The 16,636-nt window shown below is 44.9% G+C and overlaps 2 protein-coding genes across 6 annotated transcripts in view; one reads left to right on the top strand and one right to left on the bottom strand.

The window, feature by feature from the left end:
• Nucleotides 1-16,299, bottom strand: part of LOC118385593 (patatin-like phospholipase domain-containing protein 7) — a 63,078-nt gene extending 46,779 nt beyond the window's left edge. For 4 of the 5 annotated variants that reach the window (XR_008139519.1, XM_052521503.1, XM_052521506.1 and 1 more), the window contains exons 1-14: nucleotides 16,190-16,299; nucleotides 8,170-8,249; nucleotides 7,959-8,042; nucleotides 7,054-7,141; nucleotides 6,722-6,801; nucleotides 4,656-4,744; nucleotides 4,440-4,580; nucleotides 4,188-4,347; nucleotides 3,699-3,779; nucleotides 2,859-2,987; nucleotides 2,527-2,607; nucleotides 856-1,066; nucleotides 679-767; nucleotides 272-427 (exon numbers count right to left, since the gene is read on the bottom strand). Coding sequence is in view for 4 of the 5 variants with exons in the window: in XM_052521503.1 (XP_052377463.1) it covers nucleotides 272-427; nucleotides 679-767; nucleotides 856-1,066; nucleotides 2,527-2,607; nucleotides 2,859-2,987; nucleotides 3,699-3,779; nucleotides 4,188-4,347; nucleotides 4,440-4,580; nucleotides 4,656-4,744; nucleotides 6,722-6,801; nucleotides 7,054-7,141; nucleotides 7,959-8,042; nucleotides 8,170-8,247 (1,467 nt within the window). In the remaining variant the exon portion in view is untranslated. The remainder of the gene's footprint in view (nucleotides 1-271; nucleotides 428-678; nucleotides 768-855; nucleotides 1,067-2,526; nucleotides 2,608-2,858; nucleotides 2,988-3,698; nucleotides 3,780-4,187; nucleotides 4,348-4,439; nucleotides 4,581-4,655; nucleotides 4,745-6,721; nucleotides 6,802-7,053; nucleotides 7,142-7,958; nucleotides 8,043-8,169; nucleotides 8,250-16,189) is intronic. The other variant, XM_052521504.1, reaches the window with a different exon arrangement.
• Nucleotides 12,139-13,116, top strand: LOC127930561 (snake venom metalloprotease inhibitor 02A10-like). Its single transcript, XM_052520078.1, has one exon. It carries the CDS (start codon nucleotides 12,139-12,141, stop codon nucleotides 13,114-13,116), a length of 978 nt encoding a protein of 325 aa, XP_052376038.1.
• Nucleotides 16,300-16,636: the final 337 nt, after the last annotated feature.

Here is a 16,636-nt window from a genome sequence, read left to right as displayed (position 1 = left end):
TCCCGGGAACACACCTGGTCCCGACTCACAGTAGTGCTCTCCATAGATGTAGAACGGCATATGGCCGCAGATCCACACATGGACAGAAGAATGACTTGAAAGGTAACGACTGTTCTAGTTATTCTACGTCTATGGAGAGCATTACAGTGAGAGATAGAATACATGCGGCTGCCGATCCACCCGTCACACTGGAATATCTAGTAATTATATTTCTGTGTATTTAACAATATACTATAGATCTATATGGTACTCCCTGTCCGAAACGTCTCACCTGCAGCTGGATGATGCCCAGCAGGTCTTTCTTGGCAGCCTGAAAGATGGAGCTGACCTTGCTGGGGTGGACGGTGTCGGAGCGCCCCCCGCTGTCCGTGTAGTGGAACACGGCAGAGGGTGTGTGCTGCATGGTCACACTCTTCTTCAGGATGGACTGGAGGAAGATGAGGGGGAGGCAGAGGTCTGTCAGTGACCTGCGTCCCATATGGCACCCTATTCCATATTTAGTGCACTACTTTTGACCAGAGTGGCACCCTATTCCATATTTAGTGCACTACTTTTGACCAGAGTGGCACCCTATTCCATATTTAGCGCACTACTTTTGACCAGAGTGGCACCCTATTCCATATTTAGTGCACTACTTTTGACCAGGGCCCATAGGCAGAGGGAGAAAAGGGGGCTCACCTTGTAAATGACAGGGCTGGAGGGGCGCTCGTCTATGGTGACTCTGGCTCGCTCGTACGCCATGTTCAGGTCAATCCCCGTCACCCCTGCTGAGCAGAGAGAGGTATTAATGGGCACAGTGTACGCGTGAAGTCCCCAGTGAGTGTAGTTGCAGCACTGGGCGGGGGACAAGCCTACCTGTGCCGTCAGTGGGCATAGAGATAGAGCGCGTCTTCCTAAAGGCGTTGGACGGGCTCTCTTTCCCGGCGTCTGTGTCCGAGGAGGTTTCTGCGAGGGCAGGTGTGGGGGCGAAGACTGGGTCCTCCTGAAAGTGGGGTCTGCGTGGGATCCTGCCCGGACTCCCCTCTATCACCCCAGCAACCGCCACCAAGGGGACCGCCTGACGCTCCTGTCAATCAAAGAGGCAAAATATTGCATTAACTATTCACCCCCAGATCAACCTAATCATGAATTTCACTAATAACACAACAAATGTGGCCTTGGATGCATGTTTGATTGGCTATAAAGAGAATATGAGGTGGGTGAACAATAGAATGAATACGAGAGAAAATCCAATCTGTATGACAGAACTCCACTGTAGAATAATTGTGGCTGTTGGAGAAGATTGGGTCAGGGAGGGTCTGAGTGACATAACTTTTAAACCCTCTAGCTCTTCCATCAGTGTTACTGTTATTTATAGAGGCTTGGGTCAGGGAGGGTCTGAGTGACATTACTTTTAAACCCTCTTGCCGTTGCTCTTCCATCAGTATTACTGCCCTTTATGTTATTTATAGAGGCTTGGGTCAGGGAGGGTCTGAGTGACATTACTTTTAAACCCTCTTGCCATTGCTCTTCCATCAGTATTACTGCCCTTTATGTTCTTTATAGAGGCTTGGGTCAGGGAGGGTCTGAGTGACATTACTTTTAAACCCTCTAGCTCTTCCATCAGTGTTACTGTTCTTTATAGAGGCTTGGGTCAGGGAGGGTCTGAGTGACATAACTTTTAAACCCTCTAGCTCTTCCATCAGTGTTACTGTTATTTATAGAGGCTTGGGTCAGGGAGGGTCTGAGTGACATAACTTTTAAACCCTCTAGCTCTTCCATCAGTGTTACTGTTATTTATAGAGGCTTGGGTCAGGGAGGGTCTGAGTGACATTACTTTTAAACCCTCTTGCCGTTGCTCTTCCATCAGTATTACTGCCCTTTATGTTATTTATAGAGGCTTGGGTCAGGGAGGGTCTGAGTGACATTACTTTTAAACCCTCTAGCCGTTGCTCTTCCATCAGTATTACTGCCCTTTATGTTATTTATAGAGGCTTGGGTCAGGGAGGGTCTGAGTGACATTACTTTTAAACCCTCTTGCCGTTGCTCTTCCATCAGTATTACTGCCCTTTATGTTATTTATAGAGGCTTGGGTCAGGGAGGGTCTGAGTGACATTACTTTTAAACCCTCTTGCCGTTGCTCTTCCATCAGTATTACTGCCCTTTATGTTATTTATAGAGGCTTGGGTCAGGGAGGGTCTGAGTGACATTACTTTTAAACCCTCTTGCCGTTGCTCTTCCATCAGTATTACTGCCCTTTATGTTATTTATAGAGGCTTGGGTCAGGGAGGGTCTGAGTGACATTACTTTTAAACCCTCTTGCCGTTGCTCTTCCATCAGTATTACTGCCCTTTATGTTATTTATAGAGGCTTGGGTCAGGGAGGGTCTGAGTGACATAACTTTTAAACCCTCTAGCCGTTGCTCTTCCATCAGTGTTACTGTTATTTATAGAGGCTTGGGATCCATGTTATTCATTTTCACTGAGGCTGTATGATTCTGCAGGGAGGATAAGCGTTATGATGCTGGGCTTAATGTGTGTGTGTTACCGGGTTGAAGAGCTCTGTGGTCAGGCCCAGGTAATTATGTAATGCCAGGAAAGTCACTCTCTGGAGTCGCACCATGATGATCTGGAACACAAATAAACACCAAGGTGGATCAAACACCACGACACAACAATGTGATACAGACAAAATAAAAGACCTCTCCAGAACAAGCAGGGTTTCAACTCAGGCAGAGTATTCAACCTGGGGTGTGTCCCAAACAGGCCAATAGGGAATAAGGTGGAGTTTGGGATGCAGACCTTGCCATTAGGGGGGTCTCATCCAAAGAGTTGTTTGTTTGAAGTGTGTCCGGGAGTGGGCTGAGGTTGGGGCCGTACCTGAATGACGCGCACCAGAGTCTCGGGGTACTTCTCAAACACAGACTGGAAGGCTGAGGCGGGCAGACGCAGAATAGTGGAGCGAGACGCAGCCCGCGCCGACACAGTCTTATAGGGGGCGGGGTAACCCTGAGGAACACAGGAACCAACCAATCACACAGGGAGGGGGAGAGAGAGAGGACAAAAGAGACAGGGGAGGAGGTGAAATCAGAAAAACAGGGAGGAGGAGGAGAGGGAGGAGTGATGTCTGAAAAGAGAGTGGGAAACATGAACAGATGAATAGAGGTACAGTAGTTAAGAGACAAAAGGCAGAGAGATGGATGGATGGAGGACAGGGATGGAGGACAGGGAGGAGGGAGAGATGGATGGAGGACAGGGAGGAGGGAGAGATGGATGGAGGACAGGGAGGAGGGAGAGATGGATGGAGGACAGGGAGAGATGGATGGAGGACAGGGAGGAGGGAGAGATGGATGGAGGACAGGGAGGAGGGAGAGATGGATGGAGGACAGGGAGGAGGGAGAGATGGATGGAGGACAGGGAGGAGGGAGAGATGGATGGAGGACAGGGAGGAGGGAGAGATGGATGGAGGACAGGGAGGAGGGAGAGATGGATGGAGGACAGGGAGGAGGGAGAGATGGATGGAGGACAGGGAGGAGGTAGAGATGGATGGAGGATAAGCCAGAGGTGAGGAGGACAGAGGCGGGGTGTGACACGTGTCAGATGGAGAGAAGACATAGGACATGTCCCAAATGACAGCTAATACCTTGACCCCAGCCATACGGTCAGAAGTAGTGGACTATAAAGGGAATAGGGTGCCCTATAAGGCCGCAGTAAACTCACGGTGATTATGTCCAGAATACTGAGCAGGCTGTGGACACTGTCCCCCGGGAGCACGTCCTTCACAACCGGCTCTGTGCCATCCTGTACACACACACACACACACACACACACACACACACACACACACACACACACACACACACACACACACACACACACAGAGATAACTAACCATGTGGGGACACACAAATCAGTCTCATTCAAAATCCTATTTTCACTGCACCTAACCCTAACCCAAAAGTCTAACTTTAACCCTAGCTCCTAACCCTAACCCCAAACTTAATTCTAAACCCTCTAGAAATAGCCTTAGACCTTGTGGGGACTAACAAAATGTCCCCAGTTGGTCAAATTTTTCTCCAGAAAGATAAGTTCCCCTAGGTGCAAAGAATGACTTATAAAAATAAGTCTGATATTGACTTAGCTGGCGCTGAGCTCGTCTACAGTAGGTTTCATTGTGTATTCCCAGCAGGTATTCAAGCCCAGTCTTACATTCTCCTGGATGCAGAGTTCCAGACGTCCATCCTGGACAACGTAGATGCTGTCGTCGTCGTCGCCCGGCCGGAACAGCCCCTCCCCCTCCTGCAGCTCCACAAAGACCATGTGACGACACAGCTCCAGGAACAGAGGCTTTTCAAAGTGGCCCAGCACCCTGAGAGCAGAGGGAGACAGCAAAGTGTGACACAGAACACACACAATGCTACTGGTGTTCGCGTGTGTGTGTGTGTGCGTGGTTGTGATTACCTGACGTTTTTGAGCATGTAGAGGACCTCTGAGGGCAGGTTGGAGTTCTGAACATCAAACTCAGTCAGGTCCGCCTCCAGCAGGGAGGGAGGGGGTTCCTTGGGCTGCAGAGTAGGGGGCTCCTTACGGATACGCAGGATCCTAGAACACAAACACATTAAATAGCATGAGACTAGTGCAACCTTCCTTATCAGTAGTTTTGAGTAGAGATGGTACCTGCGAGCTATACTCAGGACTTTGGGTCTCTTCCGAGGGCGCAGCTTGGACACCGAGGTAGAAGATGGAGTTGAGGAAAGGGTCTGGACCTGTGAGTGACAGAGAGAGAGAGAGAGAGAGAGAGAGAGAGAGAGAGAGACAACGAAGGAAGGAAGGAATGAGTTCCCAAAAGCACAAAATGCTATGTCGCGCTGCCCTCTAGTGGGGAAACATGTAACTGACATTTCTTATCATCAGAAGACACAGTTGTAGCCAAATATATTGTCACCCCTTGCACTTTGTGGTGCTCATTTGTCATGAAGCAATTATGGTTAAGAGACTGGACTAATAAAGAGCAAGGATGCATGATAAACAAATGCCAAGTCACTCACCCACCATTGTACCTTGAAACCAAACGGTATGTTGGAACCTCATTTTATATGCCCAGTGTTCATCTACAAAGCTCTTTTGGGTAAACTCCCTCTTTACCTCTGTAGTCTGGTCTCCTTCACCACCAGCAGTTACCCGGTCTGCTCGGTGGTTGCTATGTTACCATACCTGGTCTGCTTGGTGGTTGCTATGTTACCATACCTGGTCTGCTTGGTGGTTGCTATGTTACCATACCTGGTCTGCTTGGTGGTTGCTATGTTAACATACCTGGTCTGCTTGGTGGTTGCTATGTTAGCATACCTGGTCTGCTAGGTGGTATATACATTCAGACCCCTCAATATGTATATTCAGACCCCTCAATATGTATATTCAGACCCCTCAATATATACATTCAGACCCCTCAATATATATATTCAGACCCCTCAATATGTACATTCAGACCCCTCAATATATACATTCAGACCCCTCAATATATACATTCAGACCCCTCAATATATACATTCAGACCCCTCAATATATACATTCAGACCCCTCAATATATACATTCAGACCCCTCAATATATACATTCAGACCCCTCAATATGTACATTCAGACCCCTCAATATATACATTCAGACCCCTCAATATGTACATTCAGACCCCTCAATATATACATTCAGACCCCTCAATATATACATTCAGACCCCTCAATATGTACATTCAGACCCCTCAATATATACATTCAGACCCCTCAATATATACATTCAGACCCCTCAATATATACATTCAGACCCCTCAATATGTACATTCAGACCCCTCAATATATACATTCAGACCCCTCAATATATACATTCAGACCCCTCAATATATACATTCAGACCCCTCAATATATACATTCAGACCCCTCAATATATACATTCAGACCCCTCAATATGTACATTCAGACCCCTCAATATGTACATTCAGACCCCTCAATATATACATTCAGACCCCTCAATATATACATTCAGACCCCTCAATATATACATTCAGACCCCTCAATATATACATTCAGACCCCTCAATATATACATTCAGACCCCTCAATATATACATTCAGACCCCTCAATATATACATTCAGACCCCTCAATATGTACATTCAGACCCCTCAATATATACATTCAGACCCCTCAATATATACATTCAGACCCCTCAATATATACATTCAGACCCCTCAATATATACATTCAGACCCCTCAATATGTACATTCAGACCCCTCAATATATACATTCAGACCCCTCAATATATACATTCAGACCCCTCAATATATACATTCAGACCCCTCAATATATACATTCAGACCCCTATACAGAGCATTCAGAAAGTATTCAGACCCCTCAACTTCTTCCACATTCTGTTACGTTACAGCCTTATTTAAAAAGTGTATTCGATGATTATTCAATGTTCACATTTAATCACATTTACACATTTATGAATATGGGCCCTGATACGTAATGCATGGCAGAGAGCTGACTGACTTGGGGAAGAATCACTTCCATTTTTTTTTAAAGTAGTATTGTCGCGAATTCGGGTGATACCCCTGGCCGGAATTCAAACCCGGGTCCTAACCAAACTTCTTAGCCTTAACGCTCAGAGATCCCTATGGTCCCTGGTCAAAAGTAGTGGCACTATAAAGGGACTAGGGTGCCGTTTGGAACACAGACCAATAATGACTAACCTTCCTCATAATCTTCCGGCCGTAGAAGAGCACCTTGTCTCTCTTCCTGAAGCGATAGCGGGGAACGGCCTGCTGTCCACCTTCGAATAGACACAACAACATGCTGTCAACAAAGATAACAGCACTTGTGCAACAGTGGCTACTGAGCATACAGTGAATGCTGTCCCGTAAAACATAGGACTTCTCTGTCCAGGTCCAATTCATAAGTCCCGTTATTAAAGCCGATGTGGTTACACTGTTCAGTTACTTTCATGTCAACGTTTAATATCAACTGTTTCCTTGCCCCTCGTGTTTGTCCCATGAAGTGGGGAGGAAGAGGATGGATGACTCACTGGCCAGCTTGTATCTTCTATAGAGGAAGAGCACCACGACGCCAATTAGAGAAACTGCCACCACAGCCCCGATCAGCACGCCAGTCAACTGGACAACAAAACAAAGTTATTACCAAAAATATCCATTCAATTACAGTGTTCTATTCTATGGCTAGTTTGGTGTCAGACACAGGCACTATTCTATGGCTAGTTTGGTGTCAGACACAGGCACTATTCTATGGCTAGTTTGGTGTCAGACACAGGCACTATTCTATGGCTAGTTTGGTGTCAGACACAGGCACTATTCTATGGCTAGTTTGGTGTCAGACACAGGCACTGGGAACCACAGAGCATTCCAACAACAACAAACATGATCACTGAAGTCCGATCAAGAAGTCATGTAGAGACCAAAGGGGGGGCTACATCAAAGACCTCCTTCCTCTTTTTGTTTATTCTTGGTGCCTAAGGAGGCTTTACTGGACATTGTTGATGTAGGATTTACTTTCAGAAGGCCAGAGACTTTACTATGGTTATCATGCAGAGACTTTACTATGGTTATCATGTTAGGTTTTCTGCTTTATTAAAATGTTTTGCCCGCATGGAAATAGAAGTTTATCTGGGGTGTATTCACTAGAACACTGTAGCAAACAGTACCAAAACGTTTCACAAATGAAAACATTTTTTTTTGCAACGTAAACAAGTTTCTATTGGACAAGATCGGGTACGTCCCGTTGGCGTCCTAGTGAATACACCCGGGTGCATCAGAACCGATCGGAGGTAAACAAAAGCTAACGGAGCGAAACAGGGAGGGACCAAACTGAATTTGTCTAAGAAAAAAACGGTATGCTGTTGCTACGGTGTGCGACAATAAATACACCCTAGCTAAGTACACATTCACGTTCATAAAGCTTAGTGGATCTCTGTACCATGGTAGTCTGCATCCTCTCCTCCACAAACTGCTGGACACGTGCCCTGATATCCTCCCTGCTGGGCACCTTTCCTGCTAAGTACTGTGGCGAAACAGGCAAACACAGTCATAAAGAAAATAATTGATGTAGAGTGCAGACAAATGCAAAGATTTATAGATCCAGTAACCCCCCCCCCCACACACGTCAGCATTTGCTGGAGTTCAGATACCGTTTGCAGTCCTGACATGTCATCGTTGAGATTGTGACTCCAACTGCACTGGTCATCAGTATCCTCTTCACCACCCATTCCTACACACACACACACACACACACAACACACACACACACGGGGTGAGAAAAGCAGGGATGGAGAAAGTTGCTAAAGTAGCACATTCCAGCTACAGATTATCTGGTGTACAATGTGATACAGCACCGTAAACAAGTATTTGCCCCTTTCTGAGCTGATACTTTTACATATTTTGGACACCGAATGTTATCAGATCTTCAACCAAAACCTAATATTAGATAAAAGGGAACAAACACTGCACTTCATACCAACGGTGGTAGTGTGATGCTTTGGAGATGCTTTGCTGCCTCAGGACTTGGACGACTTGCCATCATTGAAGAAACAATGAATTCTGTCTTGTATCAGAAAATTATTATTTTTTAAATAATATTTAAAAATGGACACACCTACTCATTCCAGGGTTTATCTTTATTTTTACTATTTTCTACATTGTAGAATAATATTGAAGACAACATGTACAGTCGTGGCCAAAAGTTGAGAATGACGCAAATATAAAGTCAGCTGCCTCAGTTTGTATGATGGCAAATTTGCATATACTCCAGAATGTTATGAAGAGTGATCAGATGAATTGCAATTAATTGCAAAGTCCCTCTTTGCCATGCAAATGAACTGAATACCCCAAAAAAACATTTCTGCTGCATTTCAGCCCTGCCACAAAAGGACCAGCTGACATGTCAGTGATTCTCTCGTTAATACAGGTGTGAGTGTTGACGAGGACAAGGCTGGAGATCACTCTGTCATGCTGATTGAGTTTGAATAACAGACTGGAAGCTTCAAAAGGAGATGGTGCTTGGAATCATTTTTCTTCCTCTATCAACCATGGTTACCTGCAAGGAAACACATGCCGTCATCATTGCTTTGCACAAAAAGGGCTTCACAGGCAAGGACATTGCTGCCAGTAAGATTGCACCTAAATCAATCATTTATCAGATCATTAAGAACTTCAAGGAGAGCGGTTCAATTAATATAATAATAATATATGCCATTTAGCAGACGCTTTTATCCAAAGCGACTTACAGTCATGTGTGCATACATTCTACGTATGGGTGGTCCCGGGAATCGAACCCACTACCCTGGCGTTACAAGCGCCATGCTCTACCAACTGAGCTACAGAAGGACCACCAATTGTTGTGAAGAAGGCTTCAGGGCGCCCAAGAAAGTCCAGCAAGCGCCAGGACCATCTCCTAAAGTTGATTCAGCTGCGGGATCGGGGCACCACCAGTACAGAGCTTGCTCAGGAATGGCAGCAGGCAGGTGTGAGTGCATCTGCACGCACAGTGAGGCAAAGACTTTTGGAGGATGGCCTGGTGTCAAGAAGGGCAGCAAAGAAGCCACTTGTCTCCAGGAAAAACATCAAGGGACAAATTGATATTTTTCAAAAGGTACAGGGATTGGACTGCTGAGGACTGGGGTAAAGTCATTTTCTCTGATGAATCCCCTTTCCGATTGTTTTGGGCATCTGGAAAGAAACTTGTCCGGAGAAGACAAGGTGAGCGCTACCATCATTCCTGTGTCATGCCAACAGTAAAGCATCCTGAGACCATTCATGTGTGGGGTTGCTTCTAAGCCAAGGGAGTAGACTCACTCACAATTTTGCCTAAGAACACAGCCATGAATAAAGAATGGTACCAACACATCCTCTGAGAGCAACTTCTCCCAACCATCCAGGAACAGTTTGGTGATGACCAATGCCTTTTCCAGCATGATGGAGCACCTTGCCATAAGGCAAAAGTGATAACTAAGTGGCTCCGGGAACAAAACATCGATATTTTGTGTCCATGGCCAGGAAACCAGGAAACTCCCCAGATCTTAATCCCATTGAGAACTTGTGGTCAATCCTCAAGAGGCGGGTGGACAAACAAAAACTCAAAAATTCTGACGAACTCCAAGCATTGATTATGCAAGAATGGGCTGCCATCAGTGTGGCTGTGGCCCAGAAGTTAATTGACAGCATGCCAGGACGGATTGCAAAGGTCTTGAAAAAGAAGGGTCAACACATCAAATATTGACTCTTTGCATTAACTTCATGTAATTGTCAATAAAAGCCTTTGACACTTATGAAATGCCTGTAATTATACTTCAGTATCCATAGTAACATCCGACGAAAATATCTCAAGACACTGAAGCAGCAGACTTTGTGAAAATGTATATTTGTGTCATTCTCAAAACTTTTGGCCAAGACTGCAGTAACCAACATTTTTTTTTAAAAGTGTTACCTGGAATGCCACTAATCCCACTAAGCCCAAACCAGATGGGATGGTGTGTCGCTGCAGAATGCTGTGGTAGCCATGCTGGTTAAGTGTGCCTTGAATTCTAAATAAATCACTGACCGTGTCACCAGCAAAGCACCCCCACACCATCACACCTCCTCCTCCATGCTTCACGGTGGGAACCACACATGCGGAAATCATTCGTTCACCTACTCTCTGTCTCACAAAGACACGGCGGTTACAACCAAAAATCTCATCAGCCCAAAGGACAGATTTCCAAGGGTCCAATGTCCATTGCTCGTGTTTCTTGGCCCAAACAAGTCTCTTCTTATTATTGGTGTCCTTTAGTAGTGGTTTCTTTGCAGCAATTCGAACATGAAGGCCTGATTCACGCAGTCCCCTCTGAACAATTGACGTTGCGATGTGTCTGTTACTTGAAGTCTGAAGCATTTATTTGGGCTGCAATCTGAGGTGCAGTTAACTCTAATGAACTTATCCTCTGCAGCAGAGGTAACTCTGGGTCTTCCTTTCCTGTGGCAGCTCTCATGAGAGCCAGTTCTTGGTTTTTGCAACTGCACTTGAAGAAACTTTCAAAGTTCTTGAAATGTTCCGGATTGACGGACCTTCATGTCTTAAATTAATGACGGACTATCGTTTCTCTTTGCTTATTTGAGCAGTTCTTGCCATAACACAGACTTGGTATTTAACCAAATAGGGATATCTTCTGTATACCACCCCTACCTTGTCATCACAACACAACAGATTGGCTCAAATGCATTAAGGAAAGACGGTTGAGACATTGCCAAGAGTGTGCCGAGCTGTCATCAAGGCAAAGGGTGGCTACTTTGAAGAATCTCAAATTTAAAATATTTTGATTTGTTTAACACTTTTTTTGGTAACAACATGGTGTTATTTCATAGCTTTGATGTCTTCACTATTATTACAATATAGAAAAAAATAAAGAAAAACCCTGGAATGAGTAGGTGTCTTTGACTGGTCCTGTACAAATAACAACTTGCAGACTCACACAAACGACTACGGTGTCATCAGAAAGTATTCACACCCCTTTTTCCACATTTTGTTGTGTTACAGCAATTTAACATGGATTCAATACAGATTTCTTTGTCACTGTGCTACATACAATAGCCCATAATGACAAAGTGGAATATTTTTCTTATTACAAATTAATGAAAAATTCTAAGCTGAAATGTCTTGAGTCAATAAGGATTCAACCTCTGTTATAGCAATCCAAAAATAAATAGAGGATTAAAAAATGTGCGTAACAAGTCACAGAGTAAGTTGCATGGACTCATTCTGTGTGCAATATGACTACCTCATCTCTGTACCCCACACACATCTGTAAGGTCTGGCAGTCGAGCACTGAATTTCAAACACAGATTCAACCACAAAGACCATGGAGGTTTTCCAGTGCATGGAAAAGAAGATCACCTATTGGTAGATGGGTAGAAAGTACTGACTCAGGGGTGTAAATAGTTATGTAAATTCATTTGTTTTATTTTTAATAAATTAGCAAAAAAAGAATCTAAAAACATATTTTCACCTTATCATTTATGGGGTATTGTGTATAGATGGTTGAGAACAAAATATATATTTAATCCATTTTGAATTCAGGCTGTAACAACCAAATGTGGAATAAGCCGAGGGGTATGAAGACGTTGTGATGGCGCTGTACATCTCATTTGCCCAGACCCGCATGCTCACACCCCCATCCTTTGCCCAGACCCGCATGCCCACACCCCCATCCTTTGCCCAGACCCGCATGCTCACACCCCCATCCTTTGCCCAGACCCGCATGCCCACACCCCCATCCTTTGCCCAGACCCGCATGCTCACACCCCCATCCTTTGCCCAGACCCGCATGCCCACACCCCCATCCTTTGCCCAGACCCGCATGCCCACACCCCCATCCTTTGCCCAGACCCGCATGCTCACACCCCCATCCTTTGCCCAGACCCGCATGCCCACACCCCCCTCCTTTGCCCAGACCCGCATGCTCACACCCCCATCCTTTGCCCAGACCCGCATGCCCACACCCCCATCCTTTGCCCAGACCCGCATGCTCACACCCCCATCCTTTGCCCAGACCCGCATGCTCACACCCCCATCCTTTGCCCAGACCCGCATGCCCACACCCCCATCCTTTGCCCAGACCCGCATGCCCACACCCCCATCCTTTGCCCAGACCCGCATGCTCACACCCCCATCCTTTGCCCAGACCCGCATGCTCACACCCCCATCCTTTGCCCAGACCCGCATGCTCACACCCCCATCATTTGCCCAGACCCGCATGCTCACACCCCCATCCTTTGCCCAGACCCGCATGCTCACACCCCCATCCTTTGCCCAGACCCGCATGCTCACACCCCCATCCTTTGCCCAGACCCGCATGCTCACACCCCCATCCTTTGCCCAGACCCGCATGCTCACACCCCCATCCTTTGCCCAGACCCGCATGCTCACATCCCCATCCTTTGCCCAGACCCGCATGCTCACACCCCCATCCTTTGCCCAGACCCGCATGCTCACACCCCCATCCTTTGCCCAGACCCGCATGCTCACACCCCCATCCTTTGCCCAGACCCGCATGCCCACACCCCCATCCTTTGTGATTGCATTATTGTTTGCCAATTGGCCTTAAATTTTTCCAATTTGTTTTTCCTCAGTCACTATTTCAATATTAAATTGGATTTTTCCATTGTGTTAATAATGAGAAGAGAATCATCGAACCCATTGGGTATCTCGCCATACCCCCATATAGTAGGTCTTGAAATATGCAGACAAACAGAGTCAAAGTAGCTTTACATTGTAATACTTCTGACAGTCAACTTTCTAGCTCCCGTCCATAACTTTTGGACATTCCAAGAAAGCATGGATGATTGAGTCATCATTAGTTTTACATTTAAGACATGACTCTGCCGTTGTGCTGTAGAATCTGTGAATTTTATCTCGTAATAAATTCTAAACATTAGTTTATACTGGATTAAGTCATGGTTCAGATAGTTTCTATTTTTTTTCTAAGTGATTTCAGTTGGAAATGCTCTCTGCGAGGTTTTGTACATTATCTTTGTCATATGAACATACTTTTCTGACTCAAAATAAGATTCCCTCAACGTTGCTCTGATCGCCAAAAGATTTCAAATGGAAGTTGTGATATGTAACTTTTAAGTAGAAGTTTAAGCATGTGGTCGGTCAAAAATTACTTTTTAAAATTGTGTCACGGAAATAGCCATATTTCCTGTTACCAAGACATTTAGGGTTTCTATTCACGTTTTGTCTGACCATAGGGGAATTAACGTACTATAGCCAACATCATCAAATATGTCAAGATATATATGATAGTCAAATGTAGCACACACTTTTTCACAGGAATGACATCTTGTTTTTTCAACTTTAAAAAATGGAAAGTTTAAAAATGGAGAGTTTAAAAATGGAGAGTTTAAAAATTGAGAGTTTAAAAATGCTCCCAAGCACAATTTAACCAGGTATTCTAAATTAGACTGATTTCGTGCATTATTGGGCCAACGTTACTCCTTATAGTCCAAGGACCTTACATGTTGTGTTTAAAGGTGAATTGGCCCTGGAAGTCTAAACTGCCAAATTCTCCGTCTAAAATGTGAATCGATTCTCAATTGCGGTACGGCTCCAAAAACATTAATCTCTCTACTTTCATATCAATCACAATGATTTCACAGCTGTTTTAACACCGTTGCAGCAGACAGTATTATTCAGAGACAATACGTTTATGGTGTCTGTCCGTCTTCCGTTTACTCACAGGTGTTAGACGCGAATAGCTCATTCAAACAGGTCTTCCGTCTGTTTTCCGGAAACATGTGCTGTAACATGACGATACGGCCTTGTGGGAACACGAACCCTAAAAAGGTGTGTATCAATTTAACCTTTTGTTTTCGGGAGGAGAAAAATGAAGATGGAAGCAGAAGATGCTGAGGATCTTGAATCTAATGGCGGTAGAATTAAGGAAAATATGACAGCAGAAAATGGAAAACAGCAAAGTAGCGTACAGTGTTGAGAATGTCCCTTCGTATCTTGTAGGAGTACAGTTTGTTGATGATGAGCAGTTGATTGGCTTACCAATCTTGAAGAATTAATTTGAGATATCCAAACTGGTGGAGAGAGTGCTGGGTAAAGTAAAGGCTATGATAATCACAAGGCAGGCTTGTTTTATGTACTTCTGAGGATCAGTGTGCGCTCCATCTCACCCGATTCGAGAGGTTTGCCCGTGTCTCTTCGGAACAGGGCGCAATTCAAGGTGGTAATATCTGGCATCTGGAAGCCGACGTTGCACAGACTAAACATATTCTTGGAGTGATTGATGCACGTCAGTTGAATCGAGTGGTTAATGGAGCGAAAGTGAAATGTCGGTCTGTTCTTTTGTTTTTAAAGCAGAGCCCCTCCCCTACCCAGGTGATGTTGGGACATGTGAATTAGAATGTATTGTAGAAGTGAGGAGAAAGTGAATTGTTGCAATTGTGGTGGAAACCATGAAGCGACATCTTTGGAGTGAAGATGAAGGAAGATGTGCCCCGACGAGGGTGAAGGAAGATGTGCCCGACGAGGGTGAAGGAAGATGTGCCCGACGAGGGTGAAGGAAGATGTGCCCGACGAGGGTGAAGGAAGATGAGGTGGCTCGTGTCAGGATTGATCAGATCATCTCATATACAGCAGCAGTGAGACAGGTTTAGGGATTGAGTGGTCCTGAAGAGTCCACGGTGGTCAGTAGGCATTCTCCACGGGCGGGTTCTCACCAGCAGGACCCAGAGATGTTGCATGTGAAGGTGGAATTTGTGTTTTTTTTTTATGGCAATGGTGGTCAATGGCACAGCTAAGGTGGAGAAGAGGTCCAGAAGGATGGATGTTATTGTGGATGTGGCAGAGCGGTTCCTGGGACTGAAGGATTTTTGGGGAAAGGATTTACACGATGTACTGGCATGAGCAGAGGTGTAAAGTACTTAAGTAAAATACCTTAAAGTACTAAAGAGTTTTTTGAGGGGTATCTGTACTTAACTTTTTTTTTTTAATCTTTGACAACTTTTACTTTAATACATTCCTAAAGAAAACAAGAATGGCTGCGTGTGGTTTGCTTAATATCAGGGATTTGTTTTATACACTTGATACTTAAGTATATTGAAAACAAAATACTTTTTGAATTTTACTGAAGTAGTATTTTTACTGGATGACTTTTACTCGAGTCATTTTCTATTAAGGTATCTTTACTTTTACCCAACAATTGGGTAATACTTTTTTCCAACCGGTCACGTACAATTACCACCCTCTCAGGCCCCGGAGCCTGGGGAAGGAGTTATGGAGACTGAAAGAGAGGGAGATATCATGGAACTGAGAGCCAGGATCAAGGGCTAGAGCCTCTAGTAACGTTAAGAGGTAAGTTAGAAGTTCTGGCAGCAGGCTGAACGTTTGACGTCCCAGTCAATATCCATGCAACTTCAAGCGAGACGCTCGCTAGTTAGCTGACTTGCGTTTGACTTAGCTACAATAAACATTACGATTATTACGTGCACGCTGGTGTGTACAAGAAGACATGCATAGACGTTTCATGTACTAGCTTACGTTACCTGGCTAACGTTTCTAGTAAGCAGAAACGCTGGTTAACGTTGGAAACAGTCAATCAATCGAAGCCACGCAAAGTCTAATCACATTAAGATAAAGCTCATGAAATGTAGGAGCTGGAAACTTACTTTAGAACTTTCTTGACTTGCTATTTCTCTCTTTCTCGTCCAATATAGCTTGCCATATGATACAGTTGTTGAGAAAAAAAATAAGCTATTCCTCCTGGCTGCCCAACCCCACCCATTTACATCACTAGTCAATCCCTGCTGTTGTCGTCAGAACTACACACAGTGTAATTCATTCCAATTGGCTATCGTTATATGGACTCATCCTATCAGAGTCGTGCTTGTATTCTCAGTTCGCTATGTACTTCCTGTTTACACGAGCACGGTCAGAGAGGAAGAGGCGAAGCGAGATGTTTTACTCCACCCAAAATAAGCCGTATTCTTCTTCGACGAGGTTTAACGTCGGTTGACATCCAATAAATGTTGCATTACCGCCACCTACTAGACTGGAGTACAGCTCCCTTATACTTTGCTTGAAAATACCCTTCCACCAAACACTCACTTTTAAAA

Source organism: Oncorhynchus keta, chromosome 6 (assembly GCF_023373465.1).
Source record: "Oncorhynchus keta strain PuntledgeMale-10-30-2019 chromosome 6, Oket_V2, whole genome shotgun sequence".
Classification (NCBI taxonomy): domain Eukaryota; kingdom Metazoa; phylum Chordata; class Actinopteri; order Salmoniformes; family Salmonidae; genus Oncorhynchus; species Oncorhynchus keta.
This window is presented reverse-complemented; position numbering and strand designations above follow the sequence as displayed.